Source organism: Onychostruthus taczanowskii, unplaced genomic scaffold (assembly GCF_017590055.1).
Source record: "Onychostruthus taczanowskii isolate IOZ18803 unplaced genomic scaffold, ASM1759005v1 scaffold47, whole genome shotgun sequence".
NCBI classification, from domain to species: domain Eukaryota; kingdom Metazoa; phylum Chordata; class Aves; order Passeriformes; family Passeridae; genus Onychostruthus; species Onychostruthus taczanowskii.
The window spans coordinates 239112-259036 of NW_024502236.1; the positions used below are offsets into that span (position 1 = coordinate 239112).

The following is a 19925-nucleotide window of genomic DNA, read 5'->3' on the forward strand; positions in this document are numbered from 1 at the left end:
AGAGGGTGATGGAGGCATGCAGGAGCACTGCTTCCCTCATCATGTGCAGTTGTTTGGGATTTTATTTCCGCTGTCCTTCTGCACAGGACATCAGAAGGACACAGGAGGTAACAAGAAAAATCAGTCTTGGCATACAACAATCTCTCTTGGAATACAACGAAGAACAAGCAGTTTTGGCTTAGTGCTTCTCATCAACATCATAGTCAATCAGATCCCATTAGAGGAGAGCAGTGGGGTCAGCCCAGCGGCCTGGAACAAGACATGTGGCAGCTTCTCTGCACACCTGCCAACAGATGTGAGGTAATCAGCAGCATAAGCCTCACCTGCCTCCTCCAGCAGTGTAGTAGTACCCTATATCAGTTGGTTTTGCTTTCTCTAATTGAGCTGGATTTCTTTAGGCAGTTAGGAAACTATCTGAGCAGTGCTGCTTCGTGTGACATTTTGACTGTATTTACTGTCTGGAGTTACGAGAGACCGTACGCCAGTTTCCTAGCAAGAGAAAAGTAGCCTGATGTTGGTATGGTAGATCGGTCTTCGTGTCATTGATACGTCATGAGTGGTTTCTCCTGAAGATTTTTAACTGAAAGACTTGAAATCCATTCAGTGACTCCTACTATATATTGTAAAGCAAGAAAGATCTGATTGGCAGACCTGTCAGCTGGGAATTTTGTGATAATATTAGTAGTGTATGCTATATTAATTGGATTTTTTTTTCCATACTCCATAGCTTTGCCTCACTTTCACAGAATCATAGAATGGCCTGGTTTAGAAGGAACCTTAAATATCACCCAGTTCCATCCCCCTGCCATGGGCAGAGATGCCTTACTCTAGACTAGGTTGCTCCAAGGCCTGCCCATCCTACCCTTGAACACTTAGAGGGATGGGGCATCCACAGCTTACCAGGGCTACTTTTTGTCTTCATAAAATTATCATCTTTGTAATGTAGTAGTAGTTCTTTACTCTTCTTCCTTGCCTTCAAGGCTATGCAGTATGCTTTATTTGGAGAGGGATGAAGTGTGATTGCATTTCATATCAAGAAAACATGATTGGTTGCTATATGAATAGTACACATAAATCCACTGGGGTTTTTTGCTATGAGATCTTCATTAAGAATGATCATCTACTGTAAGTTAAGAATGAGAGCTGATAAAATTAACCTAATGGATTTGCATTTATAGATTTTAATTAGACATTTTAATTTAAAGCACAGCTATTCCCCCATAATGTAATACTTTATTATACATTGTAATTGGAGGAAATGTTTTTTGTAATCTGCTGGTCTTGTTGATGGAGATGCAACATAGTACTACCTTTCTGGTTCGAGGGCAAAAGTACTGAAATGCTAAACACACTAATAGTGTTACTTTATGCAAAGTTGGAAGGTGGAGAGTAGTTTCATTTGAAATATATCCTGCCAGAAAAAATGACCAAGAATCTGTTTCCCTAGAGAAGAATTAATTGCAAATTATTTTTTTTTAAGATTTTGCCATGTAAAAAGACTGGAATGCACTTCTGGGCTAATCCTCATATTCACTGTCATGCCATGGTAGCAGAATTGTCATGTTTTGTGTAAATTACCTTTTCTAAAACACATAAATTCATAAAACTATATTAGCCTAGATTTGAAATCAAGCTGGGTTTTTTGTTTGCTTTCTGGCCATCAGTGGTAACTTTATGGCACTTTATTTCCAAATATAGTTCTGTTGTGCGCAAGAAATTAAAAAAAAAAAATTCACATATTAGTTCCGCTTCAGAACTATAAGGCTTTGTATTTTAGCCAAATATGCCATTAATTTTTTATATATTCTAAATATGCCCTTGCAGTAGTTTAAGAATAAACATTATAGAGAGAATTTAATCTTGATTACACAGGATGGAAATTACAATTTAAGGGTATTTAACAGCTTTGGAGGAGCTGTCCTCAGTATTGCATTGAGAAGTCATCATTTTGCTTTTTTAATTTCCCTCTGTAAAAAAGCATTTTAGCAACTGTGTAGCTTGTGCACCAACTTTAGTGCCAGGGCAAGTGCCAGCTTCACAGCTGTCTTCTCCTAATTCCAAAAGCCTCTTCTGAAATTAGCTCTTGTCTTTGAATACCCAAATTAAAATTTGGTTGCCTCTTCTAACCATATATTCAGAATGAGGAAGTTTTGTTTCAGTGAAATTATCTTCAAATATTCCCTTTTGATTGATTCATTAATTAAAAGCAGTTGTGCCTTTTTAGAACACAAAGTATAACTGAAAGGAAAACAGTGCATTTGCTCTTGCCTAATTTTTCTCAGCTAGTTCAAAAAATAAAGACTGTTATAGGGACATACATATTAATATCCTCAAACTACAGCTCAATTCCTGAAGATATGGAAGCCAAAATTACTCCCTTTGTGATGTTTTATATACTAATACCTGAAGAAGGGGAACATATACCTCATGGTACACATTTGAGAGGTTTATTCCTTTGGCCTCTCTTGCATTTATCAGTTACTTATTCTGTTCTTTAGTGAGATATAAATGGTGAAATAAAAGATGTGGTCCTATATACTTCAGCAAGTGTTTGAGGTCCTCATTTAAGAGGTGTTCAGGTCCTGTGTCATTGTGACACAGCTTGAATGGACAGCAAACACACATCAGTGCTAATGGGCTCCTTCAGACCCTCAGTATGATTTAATTGTGTATGCTTGATTATATCACCTTCAAACTTGCAGAGCTGGTAATACAAAAAAGCTTATCAAAACAATATATTTTCCATTACCATGGCTATATTTATCAAGACCTCGCAGTATTTATAAGTCAGCATGATGGTATCTTTCTTCTGAAGCATTAAGGTAAATAGGTTTCTCAGAGGTGTGAACTAGACATGGGAAACCAACTTCCAAGACAGGTCAGAGTTAGTAACCTAACTCCTCCTGTTGGTCCCTTTTTTCTTAGATCTCTTCAAATTTAATTTCTGATTTAAGGTTTGGGGCTGACTGCTAGTATTAAATGTGCTTAGTTCTCATGATTATGTAAATAAATTAAAATACTGAAAAAATATTGAATAAACTTGATATTTCAGTAATAGAAATATGTACATGTAGCTTTAATTATTCTCCCTGTTAGAAGTTTATGTTTTATTTCCAATTTCTCAATTGAAAATGTTGTTAGGGAAAAAAAGAGAGAAAAAAAAAGCATGGAGTTGAGACTTAGAAATAAAGAAATTATAATTTCACTTTGATTTGAAATTGGTTTTCTTCAAGTAGCAGTAAAAATAAATGGTAATGAAAAATCTAAACTGACATTCAGAACCATATTTTATATTTCCCTCTGTAAAAAGTGATCATCAAAAGTATCTAAAATGTTTGCACATAAATTCTAATGAGCTCTACTTACAGCATTTTGGTAAATGAATGCTTATGGAAGTACTTTGTATAAAGTCAGTATAAATCAATGTCCACATACTTAAAGACTGTATTTCCTAGGGTGCTGAAGTGTGTGCTTTTCAAAGAAAAAATAACACAGTCTGTGCCAATGTTTAATGTAACTGGTTAGTTTTAAGTATTCAACTACTTCATTTAAAAGCAAATCAACAAGCTTTACCATAGCACTGTCCTTCAGGGAGTGGTCCTTGCTTGGTTAGAAATAACTGGGTTTGCCATGGCATGTTGAAATAAGTACAAGAAGCTTGGAGTGGGGGAAGTTGACTTACATTTTCCTGATTATCTCAAAAGTAATTTGTCGTGTCTAAGGTTTTGAAGAATAGAGATATTGGCACCTGTGGTTTAGGACACAGGATGAGAGAAATTTGACTATTGGAGTAGAATAGATTGAAAACTCTGAAGTGTCTCAAAGCAACTGTTCACGAACCTGGGTTGTTGCAAAGGCTTGTCCTCTTTAATTGTATCGAATTTCTGAAGCTAAAGGCAAAAGTTCGTCTTTGGAGGGGGAAGCGTTGCATTAATAAGCAGATGGGACTCAGTTTCTCTATGCAGAAAAGCCTATTCTTTATTCACATAACTAATTTTTATACAGTTTTCACAGACATCGTGTTTTACTCCAGTTGGCTAGTAGTTTTCTTACTACTCAATTCATTAGTTAGTAACTGGCGTTCTGCCTATCAAATCTCCCTAATTTTGGATTGTTTACATATCTTCTTATCTGAATCTCATGGGACAGATTTCTTGTTTATTGCAGGTGCAAATTTTTTTTTTTTTTCTACAAGAATAGGTTTTTATGCGAAGGGATTCTTATTCTTAAGATTTCTTCACGTGGGAACTTAACTAGCTGCACTTAGAAGAAGTAATAGGCCAGCTGGTAATTCAGCAGAGCAACGCCTGATCTCATAAGGCCTTTCTTTTATAATACCTCCACCTGTATGTAACAGGAAGAGTAAGTTCCTTAAACAAAGCAAAGCTCATTGTTGATGCTGTACTGCATACAAATTATTTGTGTTATCAAGTAAAACTGAATTGCATGCTTGCAAAAAGTAACTCATCTTTGCCTCAGTTTTCAGCAACAGAATTAAAACATGAAGCAAAGACAGCTTTTAATTTTTTGATGAACCATTTGGCTTAACCCACCCACTACAGCAGTGCATGCTGCCTGCCTGCTCCTAATATCTGCTAAAATACCGTAGTTCACACCCTGTAGACATTAATTGCTATACTTGGCAGCGGCAGAAGGAAGGGGAAGTGGTGTTTGGATTAATAGCCCAAGAAAACCTGTTAAATTTCTCATCTCAGCACTTCATTTCCCTGTCTTCTCAGCTGAGGTGCTGCAGCTGAGAACCAAATGCAGTGGCTTTTTTTTTGTAAGGACAAGTGATGGATGGGGATATAGAGAGGCACAGAAGGAGTATCCGGCCCACAAACAAGAGTGACGGCACCATTGCCCAGTAATAGAAGCTGGTTTAAAAATGTACCTTTGCTCCAAAGCAGGGGTGAAGGAAAGCTACTCTGAGCTCTCTACAGAAAATGGCAGACAGGCATGGTAACATTGGGAAAGGGACAGCAGTGACACATTTCCTAGACTGAAGTGGCACCACACTTCCCTCAAAAAGAGCAGTCATGAAACAGTAAACCAGAGCACTTCCCTCTCTCTTGTTTATTCTCCATTTAGGCCATAAACATTAGAAGACAATAGAACATTTCACTCTGTGGTGACCTAAGTACCATGTAGGTCTTACCAAGGGCAGTAGGGTTGGCAGTGTAGGCTGGAGGGAAGGATGTCCCTCCCCTGATGGGCGGTGACAGGTCAGGAAGGGGGCCTGTCGATGGCCACAACAGTGGGCTTCAAGCTTCTGGCTTGCTCTTTTTAATATATTACTCTGTGGTTTACTGAACACTTGTCAAGTGCATCTTCATGTGCATAAATGACTTAGTTCACTTATGAGACAATTCCAGTGTCCAATCTGATGGACAATTACCTTTGCTTTTGCACATTCGAATCTCTGTTGCTATTTCTGTGGGAGAGGTACCTATAGGAAATTTCAGACTAAATCTGTAAACAGTTTCCATCCTGAAAACAGTGCGAAATAAAATCAGGTCTGTATAGCAAAACAAATGTTTTGAGGGAAACCAAGATGCTTACTGTGTGGCTACAGGCTAGCCTACAATCAGCATTAAATAAGAAAGGTTGAATTGTTGAGAGATTTGTATTTTCAGAAATTACATTTCCTGTCAGTAAAAATTCTTTTGATTATACATGTCTGTTTTATATCAGAAGTCACTATTAATTTTTAGTTTACATGTGACAGCTTTTCCAAGACTGTGCAAAGATAGCTTTTTGTCAAGATTTGACTGTATAATTGGGTAGTGTGACTGGATTTGGTTTTAAAATAAATCAGGAGAACTACTTGTATGCTAAAAATGATCTATAATAAATCATATGGTAATATACAATTAATTGTAGTTGATGTGCTGTGCAATTAATGATACTTATTTTGGTTTTTTTCTTCAAGTAAAAAACTCAGTATTCTTTTCCCCCTAATTTCTTCATACAGAAGTGCAGGATTTTTAGAACATCATTGATGGTTGCATACTCTTGGATCAGTTTCTCTCATACTAAATGTATGCTTCCTGAAATTGATTCTTGACATTATTTATAGTTAGAATACATGAATAAGTTAAATGCAAGATTGTACCTGTATTGTATATTTAAGGAAATGTGGATTGTATTGCCAGTGACAATTGGACAATAAAAACCTATTTATAAGCAGTGGTGCTTCTGAGGATAGTGAATTGATGGATCTGGACAGACACTGAAAAGTGGGATTCTTTGCAGCAAATATTTTGAGAGGTGATGAACATGCAGGGGATTTTCAGTGCTAGTGCAGTGATATTTTTTCTTACCTTTCAACCCTTAGGAATGTGATTTCCACAAAATTCAAGTTTATGCAGAGAATTTAAAAGCCTCTAGTTGCATGTAGCAGTTTGCTTGCCAGGTAGTGTGTGGGATGAAAGTAAATGAGGGGTTTATTGGTTTAATATTGTGTGTATTTAAAATTACTTGTGCAGCACAGTGAGAGATAAAACTGGTTTTGTCTGTTTGGAACATTATTGCTAAAATATGTTTACGTGTGTAATTGGCTGAACTCCAATTTGCCAGCAGAATTTGCTTTGTCTTCCTTTAATTTGTGTGGTTTGGTTCTTCCCTCAGATTTCCCTGTGTTGCAGAATGTATGCAGAGACTGTAGCAGCTCACAGTGAACACAAGCACAAATTATTTTAATTTTTTTCCTATAGGTGTATTCACTGGGGGTGAGATTTCCTCCCATGGATGGTTCAAGTTACAGCAGTAATTTTATGTATGTGAGCCCTCGAACTGTGAATTAAAAACCCTGTGCTGGGTGGCTTGCAAAAGGGAGTTTCTTCATCACTGGCTACATTTAAATAGGTGTCTAAAGTGAATCTGTTTTCCACTATAATGTATTAACAATTGTTTGTTTATTTGTTTTCTTTTGTATAATTTGGTCAGGGTGGGTATATAGAGCTAAAAAAGAACAAAACAAAATGTGTCTCCTACATTCGGATGTTTACTTTCAGGTGCCAAATAAGCAGCTTGGGCAGGAATCCACCCAGGTCTATCAGCAAAATTCCCAGTCAGTTGGTGGTTCTACCCCTCTGGCCTGGAAGCAGATGAAATTCCACGTTTGTTTCAGGGCAGCACCTCTTAATGTGCGCAGATAAAGTTGCTAGAAACATAAGATATAGGTAGGCTAAGGAGACTTTGTGGCAGGAATCTCTGTCAGTTTAAAATTTACCTCCATTATCTCTGGGGAAGGGTTTCCTATTCCTCAAAACACCACCTTGGTTCATCTCCTTCCAAAGCACCATCTTGGTGCATGTCCTTTCCCCACCTGAGTGTGTGGACACAGAGAGACACCTAATTAAGAAGCCAAGCCGATACCATTTCCATGCTAAATTTGGTTCCTCCGGGTCTCCTGTGAATAGAGGTGTGCTCTGAGCAAGCTGAGACTGGGCCGTGCCGCGCGATGATCTCCCGCTGGTACTTTGACATGGCTGAAGGAAAGTGCGCACCATTCTTTTACGGCGGCTGTGGCGGGAACCGGAACAACTTTGACTCGGAGGAATACTGCATGGCGGTCTGTGGCAGCATCAGTAAGTGCGCTCCCCGGCGCCCGCCTTGCGGGGAGCGGGCCTGGGCTCACACTAACCCCAGCTGTGGTCTGTCCACACCTCTGCTCACCACTCGCTCTTCCTTGGCCTCTTGCTAACCTGGCATGGTAGTGGGTGACTTCTTGGCACTGTAGGTTCGCTCTGAGAGCTTAACACCTCCTCAGGTGAGGCCTTCGCACCCATCTTCTCTCTATTCTCTGTCAAAATGTACTGATGTTCATGTGTCTGTGTGCACGTACGACGCATGTGCAGGAATGAACACTAACTTTAGGGAAGCGTCAGGTAAGTTTAAAAATAGTTCGTATTTTTAACAGTGTATTCTCATGTATTTCTGACCAATTTTTTTTCCAAATCTAAAAAGAATTAGAATTAGAATGCGTATTAGAATGCGTATTTCCAGATTTGTTTGGTTTTGGTTTGGTTGAATTCTTTGTGTGTGTTTGCAATGAAAAGGGGAGAAATGGTATTTGATTTTTTTATGTTTCCCTAAGGGCTGTGGTGCACATGGATGCGAATCACCTCCCACTTACTTTAACTCCACCATATATTGTAATGGCTGTTTTTGCTGAAATAATGGTGTTTGCACTGTTTGAGAGTGGTGGCTTTCTCCACCATACACCACTAAATCTGATCAATTAGGTGCTAGTTTTATCAGATAGGTTCTGTTCTGAGAGCCTCTTGTACACTCTCCTCCCAATCTGCTTTGCAAGCATGTACTCCTGGGAGAGTGTCACCTGACATTTACATCTGAGACATTAAAGAGTGAGTACATGTCTCACTGCCCTGTCTGCTCGCAGGACATGGAGGAGCAGAACACAAACAGCATCTCAGGCCTCATTTTAGTAAAAGGTTTTCCAAACCTGGCCTTTTCAGGAGCATTTTCAGTAAGTGGAAGGGTTAAAAATGTACATAAACAAGTGAAGAGCCCCAGCAAGGGGTACTGTGTGTGTCATGGAGCCGAGGAGCTGACCTGTATTTTATTGGAGCAGAAGCAAGAGCAGTCCTGGAGCCAGGATTGCTGAACTGGTGCTCCAGCAGCATTTTATCTTAGTGTCTTCTGGAGTTGCTCATGGCAAAGCTCCAGGGAAGGGATGTGGAGAAATCTGCCGTAATGGGAGTGAGTAGGGTACTTCAGGATCTGTGATCAGCTCCTACAACAAGGCAGAATATGTAGTGAAGGGGGAGATCTGTGCAGGAGGTTGGAGTGAGGTCTAATGCATTTACTGAGGAACACTTTGAACCATTAAGTTCCTGTGTTAGGTAAGGAGTTTCCAGAGATGCAAAACATAATTTGTCTCTGATTGCAGCCTCTTTGGGAAGATAAATGATCTTCTCTTTTTCTCAGGAAATTCTGCTTTGTCTCATGGAAGTTGTCTGGCTGGGTGTTTTTTTTTCCTCAGATTCATTTCAATAAAAAATGTCAAGACTATTATCATTTCCATTACTCTCTTGGTTTATTCTGGAAGTCACAATTTTTGGTTTAAGTCACTTTCTCTTTAAGGACAATGGAGTTAGGTTGAGTACTTGAGCTTCTTTGACTTTATTTGCACAACTCAAACTAATTTTTTATCTCCCATAGGGGTTTTTTCTGCCTTTTTTTGCTTCAGTAGTTTCTCAAACAACAGCTGAGTCTATGAGGATACACTTTTTAAGCTATTTCAGTTATGTTTTTATTCGTGGTTTGTAATGTTTTGTCAGTGTGTTCTATACCCTCATCTATACACCTATTTTCTGTTCCTGAAGTAACATTTTCTTTTAGTTTCATGTACTGTTTCAGTCTCACCATGCTGTTTCTCCTTATTCTTCATGTTTTTGCTGAATAGAAATTGTAATGAAAATAATTGGAAGTGCTGAATATAATCACTGAAATGATGTCTTGTGTTTAGTACTAATCTAATGTTGCTGAAGGAGGTAGAACAGACACCATTTTTCACCCAAATCTCACAGAAGAAAAGAAAAACAGCGAAGAATAGTTTCCATCAGGCCACTCTGGTTCTTTTCTGTCGTTTTTTCCTCCCATCATCACCCTTATTTTAGTCTTTGTATTTGATTTTTATGCCTTCTCCTCCCCACTTCATTATTATTAATGCATTTATTCCATTCTTTCGTCTCCAAAGTTCAGATTGTTCTTGCTCCTTTGTGTCCTATTAAAACAAAAGAAAAATCAAGCCTCTCTTAGGCAGGAGGAAAGATGGATGCTAAAGCACATCTTTCCTTTATCTAGCTATAGTTTGCTTTTCAGAATAAACTAGTTAGATTTTACAAAGTAATATGAAATAGTGAATAGCATTGGGTTTCTCTTGTATAGTGGGCAAAGGGTGGAAGTGTGGGATGTGAGTCAGATTTTCTGGTAATAAATTGGAATTGGACTGAACCAAAATGTGAGGATGCTCAATTATCACAAATACCCATACACTGTGAAATCTCAATACTAATATCCTGAACACTTACTCTTAAAACAAACAAAAAAAAAGAGTTGAAAAGAGCATGTTTTATTCTGCTTTCTTGCTAAGTCTCTTTGCTTTGATCTGGAAATGTGGGACAGTCCTGTTGTGCAAAGCCCTAAACTCCCTCCACGTTGAGTGAATTTGACTGGCGCTCTGAGGTCTGACGGAAATTATTTATCTGTAGGGTAGGAGCTGCTGGTGTCATATTTTTTTTTTTAATTTATCATTCAACTCCTTGGAAATTGATAGATAATTGCCTTAGAAGTAGAAGGCTTGAGGCTGATGTTACCAATTCCTTCAGCCTGTCAGATTACCTGCTCAGTCTCTACTGGTTCTTAAATAAGAATGTTCATTACTGTCTGTGGTTTCTGTTCAATATAATGATTCAAACTTCTACTGTGTGACTGTCCATGATGGCTTCTTTGAAGTCATGGAATCTGTCAGATGTTTAATTTGGATTTAATGGCCTTAGAATGAGTATATATTGACAAGAATAAGCGAACATATTACTGTTACCAAATGAAAGATTTGTGTCTTATACTAAAAAGTAATCTATTGTACGGTTTTTTTACTTGTCTGTTAATTGTTGCACTTTAAACATTCTTAAAGTTACAGAAAGTATGTTTGTTTTAAATGAGTGCTATCTTGATAGTACATTAATATTTAATTCTTAACCTGGGAACTTAAAAGCTGGGAAAATACATTTTCTTAAATGTACTTCATTTCTCAGACAGCTCTCCCAGCGGCTCCAGCGGCCGTCAGAGCCTGATGTCAGTGGAATTCACTGTGTTTTCATTTGTTCCTCATTCAAAGTGAGAGTGAGTTGAACTCTGGTGACACAGTCAGTTTTTGAAAATTTTGGCGTATCATTAAAATTATCTTTTATAAGTGGGTTTTTTTAATTTTATGACAGTACTGAATTTCTGTGGCTCACAACAGAGGGAACCAAGAGGGTTCAGTGTTGTCAGTTCCCTCCTGCCTTGCATAAACCCTGAAACTTTGTAGGAAGTTTAAATGTTGACACATGTGATTTTATTTTTGATCATTTTAGAACAGTATCACTGGTTTTTGTGTGAATTTAGGTAAAAATAGTATTTATTCTCTAGACTAAATACTGTGAACTTCCAAACTTGCTAAATCTGCCAGTGATTTTTAAGGGGCAGATACCGTGCACTTTAGTTTATTGCAAATAAAGATCTGCACCTTTTACAGCAGCAGCTTACAAGATGATACTCCTGTTGTCAGTAATTTCCTTTATCCATTGGTCGTTTGTTTGGAATGTTGACATCTCCCTAGTTAGCAGGAAGTGAAATGTTTTGGCAGCTAAAGTTGCATGCCAACTTCTAGTGTCTAAGGCATCAAAGAACTATGACTCCTATTATCTTAAATTGTTAATTTGGACTGCAGTCTTTAGTGGATGCAAGTGACTAATTTCTGTTTCCCTTTGTTTCACCTTTGAACCACACATGTTGTGCTGGACCTTTTAATAAGTAAGTGGGTGAAGTTTAGGATTCAGAAACGAAATAATGCAAATGTTTTCATATCCAAAAGTTAGACTACTACTAATTTCAAACACAGATAATTTAATTAATATAAGGTATTTCTGTGGGCAGTGTTTACTGTAACTTATATTGCTGGGTCTGATCACAGCATTTTTTGTTTTGGTTATTTTTACTCTGTGGAACTGGATGACTCTTGTTTACAACCTCGGCAGAAGTCATGTTCAGGAAAATACTTTTGTCTTGTATTTGTTCTCGTTTGAACCACATGTGAAGAATTTAATGGTTTTTTCCCTCTCATAAATATTTAAACATACAATAAGTTGAAAGAGAATGACCTTGCAGTAGAGTATCGCAAAGATGCTTGAGGAAGTTTTGCTTTGGGGACCTCCTCCCAGTCAAGAAGTACATCAAGAACTTGGAGAGGCATGATCTGAGCCATTAATGGATGAATGTTGAATGGATATCAGCAAGGCAAAATTGTATTGGTCAGGGTTGCTGAAAAGAAAGGTGTTCATGGAAGGTTTGATTGCCAAGTTCTAGCTGTGCATGGGTAGGAAATGTATCTTGACGTTCTTACTCCTTTTTATATGAAAAAATAAAAAGTGAGTTCTTACTTGCTTTTATATGAGAAAATTCAACTTAAACCTAGTTTAGATGGCAAGTAGCACCTTTAGTTAAAATAATGGATTTGGAATAATAAGAGTATGATATGTTTTGTTGGGTGGGTTTTTTTCCTCTCCAAGGAGTCTGTGAGGAATTTCACTAAACTCTTTCAAGCTGGCTGTTGTTTGATGCCATACCAATTACTTAAATTCTAACATATTAAAGGAAAACAGAATCAGTCTTTGGAAGGTAGGGGTTGGATATCACTGCATAGTGAGGGGGCTATTGCTCACTTTGCTTGAATTACCCTAAATGCAGACCTTTCCACTACCAGTGTCACAGCTACCTCCTAGTTATCCAACAGGAAGGCTGGCTATTAGTGCAAGCTCACTGATTATTTCCAGCCTTTGCGAGGTTTTTTTTTTAACCAAAGTTATTACTAGATGAAGTAACTATCTGTGAAGCCAAACTGTTGCTAAGGGAAGTATTTGAGGTATTTCATTGGGTCCTGTGAGGTCCATAAGTGCTTTAAAAGGGATTTACATTCACATTTATATGTTACAATTTATCTTTTTAAAATAAACTTATGTACAAAGCATGTAACTTTGCAAAGGGCGTTTTGCTGGCTAACGGACTTTATTCATTGCCAGGCTTTTTTTCATACTTGGAATTTTTCTTTTGGCAGCAGTTTCTAACCTGTTTCAAGAACATTGTTTTGTTTGCTCTGCAGAGCTTCTCCTGGTTTATAAAATGGGGTAAGAGAGGGGGAAGAAATCCTGATGTATTTTTATGTACTTACTGTGTGTAACATGTTCATCTAAACATTGTTTCTCTGTCTTCCTCTGAGACTAAATAGATGGCTGTATTCCAGTGGAAATTAGAACAGATGCTTCTTTATTAATCCATCTAAGTTTTTCCCATACTAAAGTAGAAATTCTTCTTTTCTTTTCTCTTCTTTTTTTTTTCCTTTTTTTTCTTTTCTTTTCTCCCTCTCTCCACCTTCAAATTTTATGTCAGTCCCTACCACAGCTGCTAGCACTCCTGATGCTGTTGACAAATACTTGGAGACACCTGGAGATGAGAATGAACATGCCCATTTCCAGAAGGCCAAGGAGAGGCTTGAAGCTAAGCATCGTGAAAGAATGTCTCAGGTAAGGGGAGATTTCTTTATTCCTAAGTATGTGAATTTGTCTGTCAGGTAATAAGTGATCCTTCTTATTTCCCAAGGTTTTATCCAGGTGCCCTGCCAGTTTGCAATGCTGTAAACACATAATTTACTGCCTTTCTGACTCTCATCTAAGAATTCAGCTGTATGACACATTTATGGTTGTGTCACCACTGCAATCATAAGTCACTACAGTTTCTAGAAGGGTTAAAAGAAAAAAAAAACTGTAAAAAATGTCTCTCATCTTTGTGGGAAAATGTTTGTCTTGTGAGATTATTCATGTTTCAAAGTAAAGAACTTGGCCTCTGTATTAATTGTCCTTCCCTTGGAGTAGCTGAGAGAAGATGGTTTGAGCGTTTTCTGTGTGTGCCCTGAGGATAGTGTAAGGTCACATACATTCATCTAGTGGTTTTGAGCCTCCGGGTAACATGATATGCATCTAAAGTCAAAGAGGAAAAACTGGTGCTATTGAACTAAAAATCCAAACTGAACCAACCCTTTTCTTTCCCTTCAGCCAAAGAGATTTGTGTAGCCTGAAACTGTACTCAGATTTTAATCCAGTGAGAGATGAGTTACCCACTCTCTCAGAAACAGGGTTTATAATAGCAATGCCAATAAAAATTGTTACAGTTCTGCTTTAATAACAACAAAAAAAAATATAAGAGGTTTAAAGGAAAGCATATATTTTGAGAATGAAAAAACCACAAAAAATTAATGTAGTGTAATTCAGATGCACTTCATATACCCATGCAGCTAATTTACTGTATTTTTTCCTTATAACTTTATTCCCTTGATGGCATTTCAGTGTGTCTGTCTGTTACTGATACATTACTGGCCTTTAGTTCTGTGCTAAAATGTTATTCCAAAAATGAAAATAAAATGTTATGAATGAAAATTAAATTAAGCTCTTATTGTACATCCATGCCTATTGGTACCGTAACTGTGCCTGGCACTTCTCTAATAAATTGGGCAGTGCATCTTACCTGAAGCACTCATCCAACTGGTGCAAGATACATCCTGAGAATCTGACATGTCATAGATAGGAAGATAGGTGTTTCTCATCTGCCTGGGAAGTGGTGAAGCACAAACGGTCTGTCTCCTTTTTAAAAAGAGAAAATAGAGCCAATCTAATGGACAGGGAATCTGCAGAATAAAAAAAGGCACATAGCCTGCCTAGCAGAGGAGAGACCCTGCCTTGGCTAGGCATGCAGAGGATTGGTGAATAATACAGTCACCACCCCATCATTCCTTCCCCTTTAAACAACCTTTTTGTAAAAAATGCTGTTGAGGTGGGTTTCTTGAAAGCAAAGGATATTCAGTGCAGATTCCTTGGCGTAGTCTTTAGATTCTCACTGTGGTTCTACGTTTTTCTCCAAAATCCCAGTATGTAGAGGTTAAGCTGCATAATTAGGGGCAGTATTTGGGTGAACTGTGTATTTTCTGTATTAACATGAGCATCTGGAGGACCCTGTCAGCTGAAGGGTGTGATTGAGAGGTTCGACTGAGAGCTGGAGCTGGTGCCCTCATTAGCACATTTCTAGCCATACTTCCTGGCAGCACTGAGCACATGGGGTGAGGCTGTTCAGCTACCCCCTCCTGCAACGTCAGTCCTCCAAAAACAAGTCAAATGAAATGACCAGCTCTGGCCAGTTCAGCAACCTAAGTCAGACCTGGTAAAAAGCAGCATGATAGGTACATTTAAAAAAATTTAATCATTAAGTTGCCTAAGCTGCTTATGAAATCACAACTTAAAGGACATGTGTTGTGAAGTACACAGACGCCCTGCAGAGCTTTAAAGATCAGAAAGATCTTCAGGGAAGATCTGGAAGGGAAAGGTAATTTTTAGAAACTTAAGTTATGATTTGTACAGTATTGAACTAGCCTCTCCATGTTAACTTGTCAAATGTTTAAAAGATAGTAGATGCTAGTAGAAAAGACAGCTAGTTCACCATTCTGTGTTTCCTCACATAAACATCTATGTCCAATACCACTGGTTTCCTCTTCTGGCAATTTATTTTAAAATTGTTTTTGCATTTTATTTAAAATCAGGTATGTTCTTAATATAAAATAAAATATATATGTAACTGGAAATTAATGTGGAACTCTACTTGTTATGTTAAAAATAATGCTGAATAAGTTAACTTTGTTGTCACTCCTTTGCTGTCAATGATTTTCTCTGTAAAAATAAAAGGTAACAAATGAGAGTCACTAGCCAAGTCTTCCAGCTGCACCAAACTTTTTTTTTAAATTCAAAATCCAGTTCTTTCAAAGCTGAAAAGTGGAGGCTTAAAAAGCAGCAGAAATGCCAATTTTTCTTCTAATAAACAGAAAAAAAATGATCAAGTAATTATTTAATCCTGATAAATGTCATAATCTGAAATAGATTGGTTTGTTCACAAAACAGATAATTTATTTCATTTAATTAAAAGTCTAGTTTTAAAATAGTATTGGGTTTAGTGCACACCTTATTTTGCAACAGTCAACTAAGAAAAAAAGATGCATTCTAGTTGACATGAAAAATGTAATCATCTAAGGAGTAGGGAAATTTATCACTAAACTTGAAGTGAAATATTTTAAAACATGTAATGGAAAATGTAAATATTCTGCACATCCTTTTTCTGAGATTCCCCCCTAATTTACCATGAAATTCTGACAACTTGTGTTTCTTTTTCTCTTGTATAAAGATGTTCACACAGAGACCAAGATTCTGTCAGTGGTTATGTCACATCATAGTTCACAGCTCATTAAAGACTTTTAATAGGGAAGTTTTTCTCTGTGATGAGTGGATGCATCTCTGGTTCAGACTCTTTCAATCTCTTGTGCTCTGAATATCCATCTCTTTAGACTACAGATCATGAAAGTTTCTGCACCACACCTTAAGCAACAAGGCTTATAAACATTCCTATTTTACAGGAAGTACTGTATGGAGAATTACATTAATACAAAATTTTAAGCTTTTCCCAATAATTAATAATGCTGCCTCAGGAAAACTGCATTCCTGTGCAAACAGGGGTAACCAATCATTGATGTGTGTGTAAACTGTAAATGTTTGCTGTTTTCCAAAAGACAACAGGGAGAGGTTATGTTAACTGATTGCAAGGTGCCATGGTTCTAGTTTCTTGTTTTCGTACAATTCCCCTTTTCTCTTTTCAGTTTGCTAATGGCTCTACAGCTTCCTTACTTAATTAGTTGCTGCTAAATAGCCTGATGAATCAGATACCAAACCTTACTCGAGGGAGCAGTATATTTATACATTTCTCTCCTAAGACATCCTGTGACATCCTCATGTCTTAAATTTGCTCTTCCTTTGGCTGTCTACAATATTTTTGGAATTGGAGCATGTAGAATACTTATGATAGGAACTTAATGACACCTTGTGTCCTAGAATAGTTTTGCTTCTTGGAAGTTTATTTCCAAAGCAAACATCTAAAAATACGGCAGTTCTCAACCAGCCTGAACAGGTCTGGTTTTCGTTCAAGTTTTTTTTTTTTTTTTTTTTTGGGTTACTTGGTCATAAAAGGTGACCAGGTTGGTTAAACATGACCTACCCCTCCTAAACCCATGTTGACTGGGTCTGATACCCTGGCCATCCTGTAAATTCTACATGATGGCACTTAATATAAACTGTTCCATTATCTTGCCAGGTACTGAGGTCAGGCTGACTGGTCTATAATTACCAGGATCTTCCTTTGCACCCTTCTTGTGAATGGGTGTCACGCTGGCCAGCTTCTAGTCATCTGGAACCTCACCGGTGAGCCAGGACTGTTGGTAAATGATGGAGAGTGGCTTTGCAAGCTCATCTGCCAGCTCTCTCATTACCCTGGGGTGGATCCCGTCAGGTCCCATAGATTTATGAACATCCAAGCATTTCAATAGTTCTTTGACTGTCTCCTCTTGGATAATGGGGGGACCATTCTGCTCGCTGACACCATCAACCAGCCCAGGCAGACAGGTATCTTGAAGGCAAGTCATCTTCCCACTAAAAACTGAGGCAAAGTAGGCATTAAGCACTTCTGCCTTCTCCTCATCTGCAGATACTAAGTTCCCTCCCTTATCCAATAAAGAACTAAGGCTGGTCTTACCCTTCCTTCTACCATTAATGTATTTGTAAAAACATTTTTTATTGTCCTTTACAGAAGTCGCCATTCTAAGTTCAAACTGAGCTTTGGCCTCCCTAATTTTTTTCCTGCATGTTCTAGCAGCCCTCTTCAATACTTCCTTAGAGACCTGACCCTTCTTCCAAAGCTGATACATCCTCTTTTTATTTCTGAGTTCCTCCAAAGCCTCTTTGCCCAGCCAGGCTGGACGTTTACCTCGTTGACTTATCTTTCAGCATACAGGGACAGTCTGTTCCTGTGCCCTCAAGATCTCTGTTTGAGGCATGCCCACCCTTCCTGAACTCCTTTGTTTTTAAGGGCTGCCTCCCACGGGACGCTCTGAATAAGTCTCCTAAATAGGCCAAAGTCTGCCCTCCGGAAGTCCAATGCAAGTGTCTTACTAGTGCTCCTCCTGACTTTACCAAATATTGAGAACTCTATTATTTCATGATCACTCTGCCCCAAGCGACCTCCAACCACCACATCTCCCACCAGCCCATCTCTATTTGCAAACAGCAGATCTAACATAGTCCCTCCCCTGGTGGGTTCACCCCCCAGCTGCGACAAAAAGTTGTCCTCCATACACTCTAAAAATTTCCTGGACTGCCTCTTTACTGCTGTATTAAGTTCCCAGCAGATGTCTGGTAGGTTGAAGTCACCCACAAGGACAAGGGCTGATGATCCTGAAACATTACCTAGTTGCTTATAGAATAAGTCATCTACCTCTTCTTCCTGGTTGGGTGGACGATAACAGACTCCCAGTAGGGTGTCATCCTTGTTGACCTTCCCCTTAATTCTTCCCCATAGACATTCAACTCCATCTTCCTTGGTTTTAATTTCTATGGCATCAAAAGTTTGCTTAATATAAAGGGCCCCCCCTCCACCTCTTCTTCCTTTCCTGTCTCTTCTGAAGAGCTTGTAGCCATCCAGTGCAGCGCTCCAGCCATGTGAGTCATCCCACCATGTTTCCGTGATGGCAACTACATCATAGCTCTGCAGCTGCACCATGGCCTCCAGCTCTTCTTGTTTGTTGCCCAAGCTGCGTGCATTGGTGTACATGCACCTGAGCTGGGCTACTGACTTCACCCCTAACTTATCCTTGCAACCCTTGGGCCCACTTCCAGAGAGCCCAGCTGCATCCCCTTCCCCCTTCAAACCTAGTTTAAAGCCCTCTCAATGAGGTCTGCCAGTTCATGAGCTAAAAACCTTTTGCCCTTAACAGAGAGATGTACCCCATCTGGTTCCAGCAGAGCAGATGCTGTAAAAGTTTCCCTATGATCAAAGAATCCAAAATTTTGCCAACGACACCAACCCTTAAGCCATTTGTTGATGATGCGGATTCTCCTGTTTCTTTCATCATTTTCCTTCGCCACCAAAGGGACTGAGCAGAACACTACGTGAGCTCCTGCCCTTTCAACTACCTGACCCAGTACCCTAAAGTCCTTTCTAATTGCCTTGACACTCCTCTTTTCAATCTCATCACTGCCAGCCTGGAGTATCAGCAGTGGATAATAATCAGAGGGCTGAATCAGCCCAGGAAGTCTCTCAGTGATATTTTGTACCTGGGCCCCAGGGAGGAAACAGACCTGGTCAACAAATGGGGCCCTCAGGTCCCTTCAGTAGGGAATCACCTACTACGATTACCCTTCTTTTCTTCTTGATGTTAGAGGTAGTGATCTGTCTTACAGATGAATCATAATTGGGGGGCTCACTGGGCAGACAGTTTTCTTCTAAATCATCGAGTTGGGTCTCTAGTTCCAGGACCTCATACCTATTCTGTAGTGGTACCTGGCTGGATGATGGGGATGGGGAGGAGTTTTTGTTATTACCTCCCCGAATGGGGACCAATTTCCACTCCTCTTCATCCACCACGTGCCCTTCTATTGCCTGAGAGCGGGAGGCATATAAGTCTTCAGTCTCTCGGTCAGAGGCCTTCCTTAAAGATGGAAGGGCTGAACTCCACCAGTCTATTTCCCTTTCACTTTCCCTGATACTCCTTAACCTTTCGACTTCCTCCCTAAGCTCAGCCACCAGTGAAAGGAGGTCGTTCACACCGCAGGCAGGTCTCCTCCACAACGCTCCCTGAAGCCACCGATAAGCTCAAACACTCCAGGCACAGATGGGTCTGTACAGACACATCCTTTTTGGAGGGCTCAACTTGCCCACTTACACCAACCACAGTTTTTGACCGTGTAGAAACCATTACAAACAGATGCCTCAAACACAACCAGGCAGCAGAAAACCTCAAACAACACAGAGGACTTCTTACTAGCAAGAAAGTTGGCAACCCTGCCTGTTTGCCCTGCCTGCGCGAACTGCCGCACAAACTGCCTTGTACACGCTCCAGAGACTCACCACACTCCTGTTTGCCCACTCCTGTTCGCCGCGCTCCGGGTCACTGCGCTCCCCAGAGACCCCTTATAATCAGCCACTCAGCAGCAACTCTGGTAGCTCCACCCCTTGCTCCTCACCGACTCACAATGGTCATTGCATGCCAGTTG

General features: G+C 39.2%; 1 protein-coding gene across 2 annotated transcripts in view; it reads left to right on the forward strand.

Annotated features, from left to right (window-relative positions):
• The window catches only part of LOC121341331 (amyloid beta precursor protein), a 205889-nt gene that overhangs the window by 120110 nt on the left and 65854 nt on the right, over positions 1–19925 (forward strand). Inside the window, exons 7-8 of one of the 2 annotated variants that reach the window (XM_041414760.1) lie at positions 7425–7592; positions 13180–13313. In XM_041414760.1, coding sequence (XP_041270694.1) covers positions 7425–7592; positions 13180–13313 — 302 coding nt within the window. The remainder of the gene's footprint in view (positions 1–7424; positions 7593–13179; positions 13314–19925) is intronic. The other variant, XM_041414761.1, reaches the window with a different exon arrangement.